Raw genomic sequence first — 21548 nt, 5'->3', positions numbered from 1 at the left:
TCATCTGTTTCTTGTCTTCTTTCAATAGGATCGTGGTCTTCGGTCTTTTCAATCTTGAAATTAATATCATCTATTTTATTTGTCATTTTAGGTTCCCATAAACTTTTCAGTTTTAAATATCTCTTAGATGTTACTTTACTTAATGTACAGAGGTAACGTTTTGCCTCGTACACTGAACTTTCGGCGACAGCTTGCACAAGTTCTTTCCCTTCTTCATCACAACAAGCATTAGTAAGATAGTCTATAATCAGATGTTCTTTTACATTTTCTGATTCATTTTGGAATGCCCCTTCTACCAACTCTTCAATCCTGTCTGTAAATTCGTCCAACAACTCATCCGGATATGGAAAGATATTCTCTAGATTTTCCCTAACGAGTAATTGCCAACGGAGTCAAATCGGTCGTTAAAGAGTTTGCAAAATGTGTCGTAGTCTGCTTGTACTGTATATGACCTGTTATTATAGAACTTCAGTGCTTTTCCAGAAATTCTCGATACCAATGTTTGCATTTTTTTTTACTATTCAGCTGTAGATTCAATATCGGCTTTCAGCAGAGACCATCCAAGTGGCACTGTTCCGTCAAAATTACTTGAGCTACTCATATTTTGAATTGAGTTGTGATTTACTAACTAAGATTACAATAAAAGCTTTACAAAACGAAAATTACAAGGAATTACACACAAAATATATACAATACAAATTGTGTGACACTACAATATACAAAAAACACTACACCCACAAACAAGATTTAAAAACAAAAGATCAAACACCTGTAGATTTCTACATGTCGTACATACAATCACAATTTTAGAAACATTGGTATTTTGATTTTATTTGATTTGTAAATGAAAACACAAGTGTATATAAAAAAAAATAATCTGAAAACACCTATGACATCAGAGGATCTGACGCCCAAAGCTGATTCAGAAATTTACTAATTTTAATAACCCTGATTATATCATCATATATAATAAATCAAGGGACCTAAATATTCAAAACTTCCACATATGCATAAATGTAAATAAACATATAATTTGCACATGCAAATATGTTAATATTTGTCTTTGTTATTAATATCAAATATACAAATTCATAAACTCAGAAAAAAAACACTATTTAAACACAGACATGAAATTGTAAACAATGACGTATGTATACACAATTCACAACAAATAGTAGACTTAGTACAGTGCAAGTTTATTATCAACACATTCTTTAATGAGTTAACACTTTTCAGACGGTAAAACCGACAAGACAATTAAACAAAATGAAAAAAAAAAAATATTTGAAAACAACTATGACATTAGAAGATCTAACGCACACAGTTGTATCAATAATTTATGAAAAACAAAAGAAAAACATTTAAATGATATCTGACGCTCAACGGAATATCAATGAATGAAAAAAAAAATGTGTTGATTTGTATTAATATAAATAAACAAAACCTGAAATAAACCAAATAGATAATCAAAAACTATCCACTAGTAGTTTGTTTATAAGGTTATTTTGTCTTATTCTCAAGGTGTATGCAAATCTGGGTATTTTGTAAATGTGTTACAAAAAGGGGGATGGGATTTTTTATCACACGGATAGTCTGATAATCACAATATAGATATGAAACGAATATATCACTCGCGCAAATATCAATAGTACTGATAAATCAGCGCGCCATGAAATAATACAATCGCGGGAGAGAAGCAACAAAGATTTTCCTCTCGCGAAAACAAAGAAAAAATATGAAAATATGGCGCGAATGGATGTCACCGATTCTCAGTGTAAATTAGTGGATTCGTTCCGACTTCTGACACACCTGTAATGATTTTATAGGGTTATGTGTATGCGTTATATTACCTAAATATAACAATCCTATGCTTGAGTCAATAGTCGTCTAATAGGCCGCTCATCAATGTGGGGACGTCCGATTTGGATAACAACTAGGGTAATGACTGCCAAATATACCATGGCGAATCCCGGAATTCCTTAATATGACGTGATAATTCTTATATGATTTGCATATCTATAAATACTTGAATTGGATTGGTCAATTAGAATTTTTCTCTAAGTTTACACTTCGATAAACCATGTTTCCGAAACTACTTAAATTTGTAATCTATTCATGCGCGATACACAAGCTTGCAGTGATCCCGGGATTTTCAGCAAATTGAGATTAAAAAACAATTGTATAACAGTTGTGACTATTCTAGTGCATATATAACAAAAAAAGAAATAAATTTGTTGCACTAAATCTTCGAAAATGTACAAAAATTTAATTTAATAAAATTCCGCGAAATTTCATGAAGGATTTGGCGAATTTACGTCATGGCAAAACACGACGTCATACGAATGGAAATTTTCAAGGTAAAGATTATTTCGTTACGTGTACGCTTCAAATTCGGATAAAATTTAATTAAAATGAAGTTTTTGAGGTAGGTGCTGTTTCATTTAAGATTCTGTTGTATTTATCGGACATTTATGGTTTTTAGAAAGTCAAGATGGCGGCGTACTCATTAGTTACGACTTGCCATTGTGCTTTTGATGGTAAATATATATATATAGTAGCCATCAACAAAAAAAAATGTTTGGCTGAAGAATTATAAGGATTAAACACATTTTTTCTAGAGGTTATTGATGTGTAAACCGGGGCTCACAAACTCAACATAAAAGTCCTATAGTAGTTGTCCGAATGTACATTGGTAAAAGCAAGACCAGTTATATGTAGTTCCGAGTATACCATATTCATAACATATGCATAGGTCAAGAGTCAAAAAGTCATTGTCTGGTCAAGAGTTCCTTAAAAAAAAAAAAAAACACAAAGCAGATTTTGCGGAAAGGGTCATCGTGGTACACAAAACTAACAAATATATTTATATATGTAATATAGATATAAGAAGATGTGGAATGAGTGCTAATCAGACAATTCTCCATTTAATTCAAGCAAAATATACAAGTTGGCGTACATTGAGGGCAAGCTCACATGAAGTGTCTCATGCCACAGGACTCACCATCTTATGACAATAAATCTACATGCCACATATTCAGAAGCAAGGTCAATTGAAATTTATATTTTGAAGTCAAGGTAATATACCAAGGAACACATTGTATCATCATGACACACCTGACGTGCATAGGTCAAGAATTAAAAAGTCATTGTATAGTCTGGTCAAGAGTTTCATGTCAAAAGTACACATCGCAGTCCTGCACGAAAGTACACGTGACAATGTCTTATGTCATGATGCACTACTCATGCCAAATACAGAAAACCTAGACCAGAGACAGAAACACAAGACATATAACTAAACTCAATTGAACGGTACTTGTATTGCAGGTCACTACAATTCAATTCATTTATTTAAAATGTACGCTTGCGTTAAACAATGATAATTAACACTGTATATTTATATAAACGATCAATCTTGTTATATATTATATTATATATATGAATATACTAAATAAATAAATGATTTGAAAAATACGTTGAAGGTATAAAAAGTCATGAGAATTCCGAATGCAATAAGGTTCTATCCGGGCACTCTGGTTCTAAACCTTGGTTCCATCTGGGTTGTTTGGTTCTGAACCTTGGTTCTATCCGGGTTCTTTGGTTCGAAACCATGGTAACTGGTTCAACATCCGGGTTGTTTGGTTATTGCAACCCGACTTCTTGGTTCCATTTGGGTTCTTTTCTAGATTATTCTAATGTCCCCGTTGAACTTAGAGAAGATAACCACAAGTATCCGAATAAAAAGATAAAGTAGGTCAAAGACGCTAAAATTGTTTTATAACATTACACATTTCAGGATCGACGGTAAAAGAAGCTGTATTAAAGGTATTTATTTCCTCATTCCAATAATTTTGATTAGGAATCTAGATAAAAATAAAGCATCGTTTAGATTTTAAAAATAAAACGAAATATACATTATATCGAACGTCCTTTTATTTAATTCAGTCGTTCTGTTTTTATTTATTTCCCTTTACTCGTTCCTTATTTCCGTTAATATTTCTAGATGTTTTTAAAACAACAAAATTAGGACCTGTCGTTCAATTGGCCAACGATATATGCATCTATAGCTACTTGACCAGTTGACGACTTCATAGGCGAATTTTTATAATGAAATTGTTTGTGTGAATGAACAAAAACAAATATGTAACACATAAACAAACGACAATTCATGAATTTCAGTCTCCTGACTTAATTGGGACAAGCACATGCAAACAGAATGAGGCGGATTAAACATGCTAACGGGATCCCCACCCTCCACCTAATGTGACATGAGTGCCAAAGAAGAACTCTCCACGAGAGACCAGATGGCACAGAAATGAACAACTATATGTCACCATACGGCCTTCAACAATGAGCAAATAGATATAGGAAGATGTGGTATGAGTGCCAATGAGACAACTCTCCATCCAAATAACAATTTATAAAAGTAAACCATTATAGGTCAATGTACGGCCTTCAACATGGAGCCTTGGCTCACACCGAACCACAAGCTATGAAGGGGCCCCAAAATTACAAGTGTGAAACCATTCAAACGGGAAAACCAACGGTCTAATCTATATAAAAAACGAAAAACGAGAAACACGTATAAATTACATAAACAAACGACAACTAATGTACATCAGATTCCTGACTTAGGACAGGTGCAAACATTTGCAGCGGGATGAAACAATATCATAACATCACAACATAGAAAAACATACGATAAAACGAAATTCAAACTAGAAAAGAAACGGACAAATGTATAGGCTCCTGACTTGCGACAGGCACATGCATACTGACTAAGGCGGGATTGAACATGTTAGCGGGGTCTCCACCATTTCCTTAACCTGCACAATGCTTATTTCCACATAAAAAAGAATTAATTTGAAATTTGGTAGCGTCACTTTTACCGTTCATGAGTTATCATGTTCCTTTAAAAACTTTTAGAAAATTATGAATTTTTCGTTTTCGTTCTTCTTAATAAGTTTGACTCAATCAAATGTTAAAAACCTTATACGTAAAGCTAATTACCCTATAACACAGGTCTATCAAGTTCGATATTGGGAGGTGTTACTGTTCATGAGTTGTTAAATATAAGAAGTTGGTACGAGTACTAATGATACAAATATCAACACGTAGCCTTAAGATAGGAAAAATGCTAAATCTGTTGTTTCTACTCTTTAACTTTATTTTGCCTCAACCAAATGTTTTGAAACTTATACACAATATGCTTATGGTCACAAAACAGTCAAAATTACGTGAATCCTGCATCTACATGTGGAAGTTTACTTGTGTTTTTTTCACAAACAGGGGCATATGTGGCCAATAGACATATTGTACATTTATTTCAGTAAACAGTTTATTTACTTCCTTTGGAATTAACGGGGATATTTTTTTAGGATTGCGGTGCAGTTTGATTACAGACAGTGACCAGCATAAAAAAAGTGTTTCACTAGATTGAGCTCTATGTCGAAGTGTACTTTAAAAAAATTTTGCACAGAGTTCAGTTTATTGATATGCGTATACCTTCTGTGTGATTTTTCAAGACTATTCATATCTACATGTCCATGAAATGAAATCAAAGGTAAAATGATTGAAACATTTTAAATTATTCATCACAACTGACAGCACATGGTGCTACTGAAGCAGTAAATGTTCTCTCTAATTGTTCACGGCAATTAAAGATTTAGTTTTCATTTAATCAAAGCATTCTTCAATTCAAAAATTATAAATGGAAATGTGAATTCTGTTAAAGAGACAGTAACATGACAAAAGAGCAAAAAGCAGTCGAAGGTCACCAATGGGTTTTTAACAAAGTGGGAAAATCTCTCGCCCGGAAGCGGACTTCATACCAATAGGCACATCCAATATGCACAGGTCAAGAGGCAAAAAGTCATAGACTGGTCAAGAGTTCCATGACAAAAAAAAAAAACACAACGCAGATTTTGAAGAAAGGGTCATCGTGGTACACACAACTAACACACATATCTAATATAGATATAAGAAGATGTGGTATGAGCGCAATCAGACCATCCTCCATATAATTCAAACAAAATATACAAATTGTACAATGAGGACAAAGGTCAAGCTGATATGAAGTTTCTCGTACCACGAGACTCACCATCTTATGACAATACATCTTCATGCTACATATTCAGAAGCAAGGTCAATTTAGAATTATACTTCTAGGTCAGGGTAATATATAAAGGAACACACTGTATCATGATGAAACACCCAAAGTGCAAAGGTCAAGAGTCAAAAAGTCATAGTCTGGTTTAGAGTTCCATGTCAAAAATACACAAAGCAGTCCTGCACGAAAGTTCATCACGGTACATGTAACAATGTTTTATGTCATGATGCACTACACATGCCAAACACAGAAAACATGGGTCAGGGACAGAAACAGAAGACATATAACCAAACTCAATGGAACAGTACTTGTATTGCAGGTCACTATATACAAGTACCTTCAACATAGAACATAAACTCTCGCAACACTTTAAAGTTAAAACCGTCTTTCACAAAAGTTTGAGCAGAATTCTTTGCAAAGATTATCTTACCACTGTTAATTGAAAATCAGGCCGTGCAGTTATGTCACTAAATTTAAACGGTCAGATAAGACAAATAAACAGTTAAAACTAGGGTTTCTTATTAATTTCTAACCTTACCATGTGATAGCACTATGGTAAACTGATAGAAACACATGATGCAGTCATTGAATTGAATATTTGCAAAAGTACGACCAGAACAATACAAGACAGAGTTGGAAACAAATGACAATAATTACACATACGATTTTTTAATCACAATGTACAAATAAGGAACCGTAGTTTTCATTCCATTTATTCATTTAAAATGTACGCTCGCGTTAAACAATGTAATTTATTATAACTGTATATTTATATGAACGATCAATCTTGTAAATACATAAATAAATAAATGCAATATTACCACCACGTCATTGGTCAGATTGCACGACGATTTAACAATTCACGACGTTTTGATGTACCTTATCTATCGTTAGAACAAAATTGTAAAATACAATATATGTAGAAAAAGAATATTCATAATGATTAAACATAATATGACAGAAAAAAAAATACATAGCCTAAAAACCCAATTAGGAATACCCTATTAGATAAACACCGGAATAAAGTAATTTTATAACTATTTAAACAACTATACAAATAAAGCTAATTTGTTATGACGTAAGGAATTTCGATTTTATAGTGTTACTAAATGGTTGTTTCTGTTTTTGATCTGAGCGTCACTGATGAGTCTTATGTAAACGAAACGCGCGTCTGGCGTATAAAATTATAATCCTGGTACTTTTGATAACTATTGACTCTGGAAAAGATTTTTGGTAAGTTTTTTCAGCTCTTAGACTTATATTAGCAACGAATCTGTCAGTTTGTACCAATAGATGCAACCGCTCAACATTAGTTTTACAGAAATTGTATTTAGAACCAAACGAACAAATGTGTGCATTCACTTTGAACAAAATAGAACTGTTTATATTTCCAGGCCAATTATCTAAAATAAATAATTAATTTACTATTTGAGTAAATAAACTCATCAAACATACTAAGATTGAAATTTTACATTTGCGTCAGACGCGCATTTTGTCTACAAAAGACTCACCAGTGACGCTCGAACAAAAATGTAAAAAAGGAAAAACAGTGACAATGATCGTTTATCTATTTATCCAAGAACTGATAACTGCCTTCTCCGACACCTAAGTTTCTTCATTAGTTTAGAAAGTATATTTCTATATAAATCTAGCACTGAGACAAAGTAAATGGACGATATCTTCAAATACCACTTGTCTAAATCGATTTAGTTTTAGTGATATAGGTCCTTATTATTGACCAATAAACTCCCAAATCAACAATAGTCAGAAAAATTTATTCTAGTCATCCAAAAAGCTACTATTCGCAAACCATTTGCTTCGAACACACACACGGTCGGAGGCACAAATAAAGGCAACAGTAGTATACCGCTGTTCAAAACTCATAAATCTATGGACAAAAAACAAAATCGGGGTAGCAAACTAAAACTGAGGGAAACAAAGCGTTGACTATACGCTTCTCAATGTAGAATCACATTACTACAATTATCATATTATTCTTGACAATTTCATTGATGCATTTTCTAAGTTTAACATGTTTAAACTACACAGCATTCGTACGAGAAGTAAAAGAGTCTCCTAAGTGTAGAATTTTTAATATAATGCTTTATGATACTCTTACACAGTTTTAAAAAATCAACATTTCAGAAGCAACACGTGTAACTCTCAATGGATTCTTTATTGAGCGATGTATCTGTTTAGCCACAGCTTAAAACAATTACCTTTAAATTTGATGTATCTCCTTTTATACGACCCTTCCAAATCTTATTCAGCTTTGTTTGACATGCAGCATGTCCCATGAACTTCATCAGTGAAAATTTTTTAGTTATTTCAAAAATTGTAGTTGAATTATATCTTTTCACTTCTCTCACCAACAGCTGGCGAGCATGCTTTCTATCATTTAAGTATAACTCTGTCATCACACTGTATGCAAGGTCTTCGTAATGTCTGAATAAATTATCACTGAATGAACCATGAATACCATAATAACAAACAAGATGGCGTTATAGTGTTTATGTGCATGTTTAGCACGAGTATTAATTAAAGTACCCATATAACCATATAACATGCACCACAAAATCATCATACATACAAGGATTAAAGTTGTGTGACGTGCTTTTTGTCAACAAAAAATAGTCAGTGATACTTTTGACTATTTCCCGGTATTTTAACATGATCATATATGTATTTCAAAAGGCGAAATAGGTATACACTCATCGGAAATGTGTTGGTCTGAGATGTTCTTTTCGAAAATGTTTTCATTTTGCTTTTTGATATACATTTCTAAGTGAAAAGAAGACAAATATCCACGATATAAAGTAGATGCAAGTAATAAAGGAAAACTGTAAGGCCTTCAAGAACGATTGAAATGTTTTATTTCTTATTTTTCTATGTTCTTTGAGTTTGACTGTCCATCTGGTATCATTTGCTTCTGTTTCATGTCGGTGCCTTTCTTTCTTTCTGGACGGGATAGGGATTTTTCAAAGTTCAAGGCCGTTTAATTGCCTATAACGTGGCTCTGATCGTACATTCTCCTTTATGTTCTAAGTATGAGGTTTATCGTTTTGCAACGGAATAATCCAAATCCGTGAATTGACACGTTTTGTTAGTTACATCAGACGTATTTAAAGTGTTAAATATGAAATATATTCATAATGAAAATTGTGTACAGTAATTTATACCTTACCTAGAACTTTCCCATAAAGCAGTTTGTTCATCCATGAATGCTTCAGCGCTTGCGGTTTCAGCCAACCTTTTAGCAAGTGAACTTGCAAATAATGCAGAATCTAGATGAGTTGTTATTAAATGCATACAGTTAGAAGCAGACAAAACATTATAGAACTAGACACAAATTAACCCCATGTCGAGTGTACATATTTCGATTGTTTATTCAAACGTTTTTTAGTTAATGCGCCTTTAGTGTTGTGAAAGATTTGATTAAGAAAATTTTTATGATAGTATGGGAACGAAAAATTGGAAGTCAGAAATGGCGGGAGTACGGACGATCACAGAAAACACTTAATGCAATTTTGCGCGAAGCGTTGATGGCATTAAAACATATAGTCAAAAAAAAAAATACAGAAAACATTAGACAGTGATTGTTTATTCCTAGCAAAATTTAGTCAACAAAAAGATCATTATACAATGAACGTGTAATATAACACCTTTATTAAATGTAGTATACACTTAATGACAACTTCTCTTGGACACCCATTTGGATCTGCATTTATTATTCACTATGAATGTTATAGTAGTTCAGGGGAATAGAAAAAAATGACAGCATTTTCTTATATTTTGCCAAAATGAAGATTTTACTATGTTTTTAAACTAAAGTATAACAAGTGTAGGTCTCGGGCTATTTTTCAAGGTACTAGTCGTTCAAAATTGCCAAAATTTACTTAGATTTTTCATGAAAAAACACATTGTTGTGTATAAAAAAAATCTATAAGACAGAATTTAAAAATAAATTCTTAAAAGATAGGATTTATAATACATTTTAAGAAAATATAAAATATGGTGTCACCGAATTTTGTTTTTATTCTACAAGTAAAATATGTAAATTTTCAAATATGTCAAGTATAAATCTGTACTAAAAGAGTTATCTGCTTATTTGAAGAAAAAAATTCTAGAAGCACAAATATTTTGAATTTTAAAACTATTTTCGAAAATGCAATGAATAACTTAGTTTTCTATATATAAACAAACAGTGCAACCAATCAATTTTAAATCTGTCTCCGAAGGAGTAGGGACAATAAGACCCTTATTTGGTCCAAAAATTACTGCAAATTTAAAAGTTGTCATACATTTTTTTTTAATTACTGTTCAGTAGCTAAGGTACAAGATATTCAGAAAAACAAAACAATTTTGGACATTGAACAAGTTACAATGGCAATAAATCATGACTTAATTTGCATAATTTGTAACAATTCGTGATTTTCTTTGTTTTTCATCAAATTGTTTAGAATAGTTTAGATTGAAAAAGTTTGTGCGCACCCAAGAAACAACTTTATTTTTGGTGAGATTTTGTCGTTATAATAAAGCTTCTGTTAAATTATTTTGTTGTTTCTTGGCTGTGCACGATGTTTCCACATCAGAAATAACAATAGAAAACTGCATAAATTCTGTATTTTTCATCGTTGTTGTAAAAACAATACATATTATGACGTAATTGTGACGTCATCATATAATACTCTTAATGTTTTTCATTGATATGTCATGACCCTATGCATTTCTAAACATAATGTGCCTATTTGAAAAAGTTAACTTCATTTTCTAGGGCCAAAACTAGGCCTTACTGCCCCTAATCTTTTGCATATTTGGGCAAAGAACTAGACCGATTATTTACTGTGCCCGTACAATTTAAGATGGTGTTATACCCATGAACTACCTTAGATATTGATTCATATACTTTTCAATTACAGTAAAATACTTACATATGTAATCACCGTCTCTCTTCCAAAACAACATTGCCAAATCTCTGCGGTTCATCAGGACTGCCCAGATAAAAAGGTGCTTGAAAATATCGTTTATACCTATTTCATCTTCTACAAAAGACAAGTTTCCAAATTAATGAACGCGACCAGAAAACGTGTGTTTACTTTAAGTCAATCGTAAAGCTAAAATGCCCTACTTTTTGGTTTAAAACTATATCATTGGCATGATGAGTATTCTTCTTACTGCAGCGAACAACTCATTGGAATTATTTCATCGACTTGTTATTTTTTTAAATTGCATTTTACGGAGATATTAAGTGGCTGTGCCAATAAGCATAGAGCTTCAGTTGGAAAGTGAAAAAAATAAAAAAATCAGCAAACATTACTTAAAATAATCATCTTAGTCTTAAAAGATCATACGACAAACAATAACGATCATTTGTGAGGGAAAAAAACTTTTTTGACAGTTAAATAATGGTTACCATAGAAACTAGTGAATCTGAGACATTATTTGAGGTAAAAAAAAAAACATGATATTTATTTCTACATGAAATATTATATCAGAATAAAGAATAGTGGTTATTGCAAGTAAATATTTTAATTATATAACCTTAAAATTATCAGTTAAAAAAATCTTTTGTTAAAAAAATGTTTATTTATGGTTGCTATGGTAACAGGAAAATCAAAGGCTTCAAGTTTATAAATTTTACACAAAAATAAGCAATTTTTGGATCAAAATTGTAAAAAATCCAGATGCATATAATATAAAATATGGTACTGAAAAAAGAAATGACTATCATATAATGCAAAGAAAAAATAAAATTGGGTAGACTATTGCATTTTTATTGGTGGCAGCTACCCAACATTATGCTGTTTCGGAAGCAATTTTGTACAAAAACTACAAATTTTGTCACCTAATAGGGGTCATTATCATTAAAAAAAATGCACATATGATTTAATTTGTACTGACAAAATATGTGTCACATAAAAGTGTATTCAATTGAGTAGAAAATATGTAAAATCTCCATGGCAACCATCTTTTTTGCATAGCAGCCTACTGAGGCTGAAAATATTCAATGATGATTTTTAATAAAAATGTACAAAATAAGTCACTTGAAGCCTGCTGGTGATAAAATAAAACACAATAACAGTCAAATTGTGCGTTACGAGATGCGAAACTCTCCTTAGCAACACTTATTCATGACATAAATGTCTGGTAACCAACTGATACTTGAAAATACCCACGCTCAATTCATGGATAACAAGCACAATTTAAAAGTATAAATACGTGATAAAAACTAAACTAACATAAAAAGATCAATTATGCATCATGTGCGTAATTATCTTTTATTTAAAAATATCTTATGTAACACTACTTATTGCATAGCAACCAGCATATGTGGTGTAAAAGAGAGACGAAAGATACCAGAGGGACATTCACACTCATAATAAAAAATAAACTAACGATGCCATGGGTTTAAACGAAAATGACAAACATGCAATAGTTTATAAAACACAATACAGAAATTAAAGATTAAGCAACCCCAACCCCACAAAAAACTTTGGGGTGATTTCAGGTGCTCCAGAAGAGAATGCTGATCCTGCTCCACATGTGGCACCCGTAATTAAATTATATTATTTCATGATAAATCAACAAGAATCAACTTTGGTCGATGATTTTAACCTGTCTTTGAAACAGCAATAAGCGAATAATTGCATATGCTCTTGTGGGAAGTTGTGACTGGACCAAGGTCCAAAATTAATGGCATACGATATAGTTACAGGGGAGTTATCATTTATTTGACGCTGATAACGTAAAATATTGTTTTCGCAATGTCAAACTGGGAGATATCGGGAAAAGATGTATAATTCGACTGATTTTTATCATTCAAACTAATAACGTTTGTTTTATATGTATAAAGATTATGTGTATCAAGTTTCAAGAAAGTGTCAATAATGCACTTCTTTTTAATTTAATAAATAAACAGCAAAAAAATCGTTTTTTCTACATTCATGAATATTTGATAAATATGAGTTATTTAAAAAAAATGCGCCTTGAATTTAAAAAATGTGTTTATAAAACAGAAATTACAGTTAATTCAATGGAAAAAAGCTTGTGTTTATCATTTAAAATAATTGAGATTATAAAAATTTTATATTTTCAATTATCTGGTTTAATTCAATCAAATATTCGTGTGGGTGTGTGCGTGTTGCAGCCTGTAGCTCAATCCCATATTTGGCATGGCAATAGCGGCGCTCGCAGCATGAATCAGAATTTTGGAACTCCCGTATCAGCTAGAATAGAATTTTGGAATTCCCGTATCGGACACTTGTTAATTTGCTGTCGACAAGAAAGCAAGTGTTACACAAATAAGTTAAAATATCCAAAAAGAAGATGCCTAACAAGAGAAATGCCGTAGGATCGCCATCAAGGGCCATGGGGAAGAAAAGAAGAACGACCAGCAGGACAGGAGGAAAGAAAGTGCAGCCCGAAGAAATTGCCCAAAAGAAAGACGGAGCTGGCCGGAGAAGACCTGCAAAGAAAACAAAAGAGGTCGGACATGTGGTGGCAGAAGTAACTGAGGAAACTACTGATATCTCATCAGGTAATGAGTCGGAGGAAGATGCACGGGCTTTCCCCTCACGAAATTGCAAATAATTCCATTGATTTCACTCCTTCACAAGAATCTAGCATTCATGACACAGTGGGGGAACACGTGTCTTTTAAAATTAAAGAAAAAATTTGGGAGGGAAAGTTTATAGAGCTTCATTCTCTTTTGAGAACGCAAAAAGAAATGGAAGAGGTTGACGAGGGCGATTTGAAATAAAAAAAGGGGGAAAATTTGCATTGAAAAAAGATCGTCGGGGGTTTATTTGTCAATAAATGAATGGACTTCAGCATTCATGATTTTAATGAGTGTCTACATTGAAAAATACAGCACACGGGCACAGGAATTGTTAAAATATATGCGCGATATAAGATTAGCGGCAACAAGGTCAGAAAACTGGGCCACCTATGACTAGCAATTTAGGCTAAAAATAGAAAAGAATCCAAATTTATCTTGGGAAAATATACACGGTGAATATTGGCTATTACACATCACATCTCCAACAGTACATAACAGTGTGTCAGTGCAATCACAGGGTAATAGAACAAATACACAAAATCGTGCTAATTATAACTCAAGTGCAGCTACACTTTCAAACAATAGAACACATCAACAATCACAGGTAACCAGTGGGAGTGTAAATATGTCATGTAAATACTATAATAATGGTAATGACTGTCCCTACTTCCCTCGTTGTAGGTTTAAACACATATGTGAAATATGCAGTGGCAAACACAGAAACATGAGAAAGGCCCAATGTAATAACCGGGCCCAAGGAAGAAGTAACACAAAGTATTTATTTTTATTCATTTGGAAATACTCCTATAAAAGTATCAGTCTTGGAAAATTATTTAGAATTTTACCCACTTAACAATGTAGCACATGAAATTATATCTGGTTTCAAATACGGTTTTTCATTAAAATATTTTGGCACTAGGGAACCAAGGGAGAGTTCTAATTTAAAAAGTGCATTACAGCTACCCAAAAATTTTAAAGAAAAATTAATGAAGGAAGTTAAACATGGTCGCATTGCTGGTCCTGTCAGATACCCACCTTTTCCCACATCTCAGGTATCACCAATGGGGCTAGTGCCAAAAAAAAAAGATGGGGATTTCAGACTTATTCAACATTTATCCTATCCTGAGAATAATTCAAAAAACTATTTTATTGATAAAGATCATTGTTCAGTATAGTACAGTTCAGTGGACGAAGCAGCATGTTTGATTAATAGACACAAAACATTTGCCCGATTAAGTCAGTGTGACGTAAAAGCGGCTTTTCGTTTGTTGCCAATTGCCCCGCACGATTTTAATTTGTTGGGGATAACATTTCAGAGTGAATATTTTATTAATAAAATGCTCCCTATGGGGGCCTCAATAAGTTGTGCCCTGTGGGAGAAATTTGCAAAAGCTTTGCATTGGATAATACAGCTAAAAAGCGGAAATGATGATATCCTCCATTATTTAGATGATTTTCTTTTTGTCGAGTCGAGCCAAACATCAAAAGTTGGCAATACTTTGAAGTTATTCCAAGAGGTATGCAACAAAATAGGTATTCCTATTGCTAGTGACAAGACTACTTTGCCGACTATATTACTTATGTTTTTGGGTATAGAATTTGATACACAGAATTTAATCATGCGACTTCCAAATGAAAAACTTGTCAAACTCTCACAAAAAAATCAGAGATACCTTGGACAGTTCTAAAATAACTCTTAAAGATATGCAATCCCTTCTTGGGCTCCTGAATTTTGCTTGTAAGGTAGTTGCTCCAGGACGCACCTTATTTCGCAGACTCATAAATTCAACAATCGGGATAAGAAAATCGTATTACAAAATTCGAGTAAACAAGCAGATGAAAGCATATTTAGGAATTTGGTTAGACTTTTTAAAACAAGACAATGGTGTCACTGTAATAACAGACAATGTATGGGTTTCAAATGAAAAATTAGAGTTGTTCACTGATAGTGCAGAGGGGTCCAAAGGCGGGTATAGGATCTATTTTGCAGGTCAGGGGGCCCAAGGCATATGGCCAAAACATTGGGTTGAGACTGGAATCATTAGAGATATGACATTGTTAGAGTTGTTTTCAGTTGTAGCTGCTCTTATGTCCTGGGAATCCTATTTTGTTAACAAAAAAGTTATTTTTTCATGTTGATAATCAGGCGGTTGTTCAAATCATTAATATGAAAACTAGCAAATCAAGTAGAGTTATGATTTTAGTAAGACAGATGGTTTTAATGAACTTAAAAAATAATACATTAGTTAAGGCAATTTATTTCCCTTTAAAACAAAACCAAATTGCTGATTGTCTTTATCGCTATCAGTGGGGAAAGTTCAGAAGCCTAACTCCAGAAGCAGACCAGTGGCCAACCAAAATTCCAGCACAGATTTGGAACATTTACGTCAGGTGGCTGATTATATTGTCAATCAAGGTGTGTCCAAAAATACACAAAAATCATACAATTTGGCTCTGTCAAAACTTTGTACTTTTAGATCATCTTATAAATTGAAACAGGATTGGCCGGTGCCAGTCAATGATTTGTTAAATTTTATAGCTTTTTTGTTAGTACAGGGTCTTTCGGGGGGTGGACCATATCATCTTATATATCAGGAGTTTCATACCATCATAAAATTCAAGGGATACAGGATACTACAAAATTCTTTATAATTGGAAAGGCATTAGAAGGAATAAAAAGAATTCAAAGGGGGAAAACGTAATGACATTAGACATGTTAGAGCACCAATTACAGTGCAATTGTTATCAGATATGATTAGTTGTTTAGATAAAGTATGTAAGAATAAATATGAAGCTGCTTTATTTTCAGCAGTTTTTTCTGTTGCCTTCTTTGGTTTGCTAAGAGTAGGGGAAATCACTACTTCAAAATCCAAGTCTGTTATAAATGGCCTCAACTTAACAATTTCTGATATTTTAGTTAGGAGAAAAGTCCTGGAGCTAAGAGTAAGGTGGTCAAAAACTGTCTAAAAGGGAAAGTCTGTTACTTTGTTGATACCTGAGAACGGAAAAAACTACTGTCCGGTACGACTCATTAACGAATATTTAAAGGTACGACCTACCTGTAACAATACAGATTTGTTTATCCATTATGCTGGTATGCCTTTAACTAGATACCAATTCAGTAGTATACTGGAAAAAGCTTTACATTTTCTTCATATTAGTAAAGGTCATTTTAGGTCACAAAGTTTTAGAATTGGGGGTCTCAGAGGAGGTAATTATGAGATTAGGCAGATGGAAATTGCATGCTTATTCTCGCTATATTATGTTACATTTTTTCTAGTTTCAAAAGGCTAACAAGCTACAGGTTTTCACAGGTCCCAAGATTTTATGGATTGTTGGAAGTTCCCTTTTTCATTGGGCCAACGTAGAGGCGAAGAAATATGGTAGGAACAACCTGGGACTGGGGTCAAAAGGTGTAACAACATACTGGATTGGGCAACCTGGTTTACAGATTAAAGATTAGGACTCCCTACTGGACGCAAAAAGAAATTTAACAATAATTCACTGTGGAGCTAATGATTTGACAGATTTAGAATTGACAGGGAAGGGTTTAATCGAAAATGTAAAATGTTCTATCCTACGTTACAAGGCTTTATTTAAAAATGTTATTATAATATGGTCTTCAATGCTACAGCGTAGATACTGGCATTTTGCCCCCTTGAATGCGGGTGCAATAATCGAACAGAAGAGGAAAAGAGTGAATTCAGTGGTCAAAAACTTTGTAATAGAAAACGGGGGAAAAGCTATATTACATGAGAACATTAGGGCAAGTGAAGTGTCTTTATACAGAACAGATGGAACTCACTTGTCACAAACTGGAAATCAGGTTTTCTTAAATAATATACAAGGGGGGTTGAGTCTTTCCTACGCACAACAAAATCAACTTTTCCAATGATTCAATAATAAAAAATTTGTGGAGGTGAGAACCTCAGTCAGATTTGGTAGCTGACTGGGGCTCTCATGTGGCGGTCCAGGGAGACTGGTAGTGATTGGGGGATTATTTCACTCGGCCCTTGCTCTGGGCCTGACAAGTTCTACAATTTTCAGGTTTGAAAAATGTGGTTAGTGGTAACGGTGGGGTCTACAGATTGGTAACTCTGGGACCTCCTCCACCTCATCTTATAGAGGGGAGGCCTACACCTGCCAACAGGTGGGGCACTAATAACTGGAGCATTGGTAAATCGAGTGTTTTCCCCGGTCACTCCCCATGGTAGGTGGTGGTGTAACCGTGTTTAACTACCAGGGGTTTTATGACACTATGTCAACATAGGTCAGCTGATAGCCATTGTGTATAGGTAATCGGTAGTTACCCTGGCGCCTCAACAAAATATTATAAAATACTCTGTAGCCAAAGTAATGCCCCAAAGTAAAAATGTATATTCTAGTCATGAAAATGTAAATACAAGTTGGTGTAATAAAATGTATGGTTAATTCAAGGGATTGTTTTTGTATTAGTTGTAAAAGATATAAATGACAAACAGAGGATGAAACCTCTACACAAATGAGTATAATATACAGAAAGTCTGTATAAAGTTAAGTTTGGTATTTGTGAATTAATGTCAAACAAAAGATAAAGAGAGACAACTCTAGATGAATTTTTAATCACTTTGTGATTAAAGGAAGGACTACAGGTGGCAGGTACCAGTTTTGGTGTACCAGAACATGTGTCCCACGCAGACATTTTGTTATAGTTAAGTATTGAGGTATATAATTGCATCATGTGGACTGAAAAAATAAATGAATGTAAATTCTAGGCTATTGTACTACACAAGTAATTAGTTGGATGCACAGGTTGGGGATTTCCTTCACATATAGGTCCAATCAGATGTCAAAATTGTGGTCTCCTCACTTGACGGCATCCAATCAAAGTGGTGAAAAAATTCAGTTTTATGTAAACAAAAATATCTTGAGATTTTGATGGTAAGGATAGGTTTGGACAAGGCTCTAATTAGGTCTTTCCACTTTTCTGTGGAAAGACCTATTGTATTTGTTCTGATTATTAGGTCTTTCCACTTTTCTGTGGAAAGCCTATTGTATTTGTTCTGATTATTATTATTATTATTTTTTTCTTCCGCCAAATTTTGTTCTTGCGATAAATGTTTGTTTCGCAATATGTCGCTTAGATTTTTTTCATATTGTATCGTATAGTTTATGCGCTTTTAAATTTCACCCTGCTAAGCCGAACCATTTTCTTTGTAAGAGTTATCTCCCTATTCACTGTTTGTCATGTGTGTGCATCTCCTTCGTAACATAATAAGAAAGCGACAAAATTCTTTTTACAAATTGTTCGTTACATCCTCAGTAATTTTTGGCGTATTTGGATCGAAGCGATTCGAAGAAATTTTATAGGAGTTATCTATCTTTACGGAATAAATTTGTCGGTATGTTTTTTTAACTCATAAACCGTTAACCGTATAACCCTGGAATGTTTTTATTTGAGTCCCCTGATTCCTTACTTAGAAAATTAGGTCAAGGTCAAAGGTCAAGGTCATATTTTAGATTTTCATATGTCTTTGATTTCCCTATAACTCTTGAACGGTTATAGATACAAAAAAATTAAGCAGTGAAAAATGCTTGGTACTTCAAGGGGCAACTTTATTACATTATGACTATATTGATTTTACCATCATGTAAGGGACATAACTCCCATCGATGGTTTTTAAAAAGCCATTTTTAGGCAAAACTCTTAAACAAAAGGTCCTTGACCCATAGGGTCTTTTGCAATGACCTTGTGGAGCAATGACCTTGACGAAGGTTACAAGGTCAAAGGTCAAGGTCATCAATGTATGTGGTTTTGGCACTATTTAAACAGTTTTATGTGTGTTTGAATTTCAACCAACCAACCAACCAACCAACCAACCAACCAATCAATCAATCAATCAATTAATCATGATCATGATCAATCAACCAATAATGATCATGATCAATCAATCAATCATGTTTCCGTCTCATGTGTTTCTTATAGGGTTCAACCAACCAACCAACCAACCAACCAACCAACCAATCAATCAATCAATCAATCAATCAATCAATCATGATCATGATCAACCAATCATGTTTCCGTCTCATGTGTTTAATAAAGGGTCCAAGATCTTCTGTGTGTCTTTTTCCGTGATTCAATTGACCCTATCCAACGTGTTTAACCAACCAACCAACCAACCAACCAACCAACCAACCAACCAACCAACCAACCAACCAACCAACCAACTAATCAATCAATCAATCAATCAATCAATCAATCAATCAATCAATCAATCAATCAATCAATCATGATCATGATCAATCAATCATGTTTCCGTCTCATGTGTTTAATATAGGGTCCAAGATCTTCTTTGTTTCTTTTTTCGTGTTTCAATTGACCCTATCCAACGTGTTTAACCAACCAACCAACTAATCAATTAATCAATCAATCATGATCATGATCAATCAATCATGTTTCCGTCTCATGTGTTTAATATAGGGTCCAAGATCTTCTTTGTTTCTTTTTCCGTGTTTCAATTTACCCTATCCAACGTGTTTAACCAACCAACTAATCAATCAATCAATCAATCAATCAATCAATCAATCAATCAATCAATCAATCAATCAATCAATCAATCAATCAATCAATCAATCTGTATGACTGTTTAATCATGACTGTTTATTGAAGGAACAAACTCTCAATTATTCAAGAAAAATTGAAATTTAATATTGTTCTTACGTCACTTCTGAAAAAAAATCCACATGTTCTCTGAAACTACAAGTACAATCGACCTCAAAATTTGCAGTCAGCAGGGCATACATGTACTAAACGTTTATAAAAAAACTTGGTGCAGATATCTCTCAAAGCTTTTCCTAGAGAAAAGAAATGGCAATGCCGTAAAAATCGCTTGCTAGGTCCTTTAATCTCAGTAAAAACCTACAATAAAATGTCCGCTCCGAGTTTGAAATACTAATCTGTGTTACAAACAGGTGCTGAAAAATGTACATTATCAGAAAATAATCAATAAATGTGTTTTAAAGTTACACCGGATCAATTAAATCCAAAACATGCACTACTTGTGAACTGTCATCAAAATGTCAATTTCCTACAATGACAAAAGAAATTACATTGTGTGCATTCCGTCTCTATACATGTTGCCTGTTCAAAGTCCCCACCTAAAAAGGAATAAAAAGACTATCTTTTCGTTATTATAAACCCGTGTCACGTGATGTGGCGCGCGCGCTGTACCTAAAATAAAAGAAAAACTTTCCAAACTAAACATGAAACTTCTCCGGTAACAATAATATAGACCCCATACAGAAACAAACAAACAAACAAACAACCCCCCCCCCCCAATTCAATTAATTTTAAAGGGGGAAAGACCCCCTACAATTGCTTTTTTAAAGCAATTGATTTATATTGTAAAAAACCTTTTTAACCATTCTGTTCTGTTAATAAAAAAATAAAAAAAATCTCCCCGAGACCCCCTTTTGCCCCCCCCCCTTTTTTTTAACCCTCCACTTACAACTGAATGTAGGTTGTGTACTATCTATCCTATCAACGTAAAACGAACGACAACTCCAGTTTTTTCCATATTATTAGGTCTTTCCACTTTTCTGTGGAAAGCCTATTGTATTTGTTCTGATTATTATTATTATTATTTTTTTCTTCCGCCAAATTTTGTTCTTGCGATAAATGTTTGTTTCGCAATATGTCGCTTAGATTTTTTTCATATTGTATCGTATAGTTTATGCGCTTTTAAATTTCACCCTGCTAAGCCGAACCATTTTCTTTGTAAGAGTTATCTCCCTATTCACTGTTTGTCATGTGTGTGCATCTCCTTCGTAACATAATAAGAAAGCGACAAAATTCTTTTTACAAATTGTTCGTTACATCCTCAGTAATTTTTGGCGTATTTGGAT

The 21548-nt window shown here is 33.4% G+C and overlaps 1 protein-coding gene across 1 annotated transcript in view; it reads right to left on the bottom strand.

The window, feature by feature from the left end:
* Positions 1-21548, bottom strand: part of LOC139504116 (transient receptor potential cation channel subfamily M member-like 2) — a 100718-nt gene that overhangs the window by 8581 nt on the left and 70589 nt on the right. The window contains exons 13-15 of the mRNA XM_071294177.1: positions 11038-11148; positions 9291-9390; positions 8326-8551 (exon numbers count right to left, since the gene is read on the bottom strand). Of these exons, the coding sequence (XP_071150278.1) occupies positions 8326-8551; positions 9291-9390; positions 11038-11148 (437 nt within the window). The remainder of the gene's footprint in view (positions 1-8325; positions 8552-9290; positions 9391-11037; positions 11149-21548) is intronic.

This window comes from Mytilus edulis, chromosome 14 (assembly GCF_963676685.1).
Source record: "Mytilus edulis chromosome 14, xbMytEdul2.2, whole genome shotgun sequence".
Classification (NCBI taxonomy): domain Eukaryota; kingdom Metazoa; phylum Mollusca; class Bivalvia; order Mytilida; family Mytilidae; genus Mytilus; species Mytilus edulis.
This window is presented reverse-complemented; position numbering and strand designations above follow the sequence as displayed.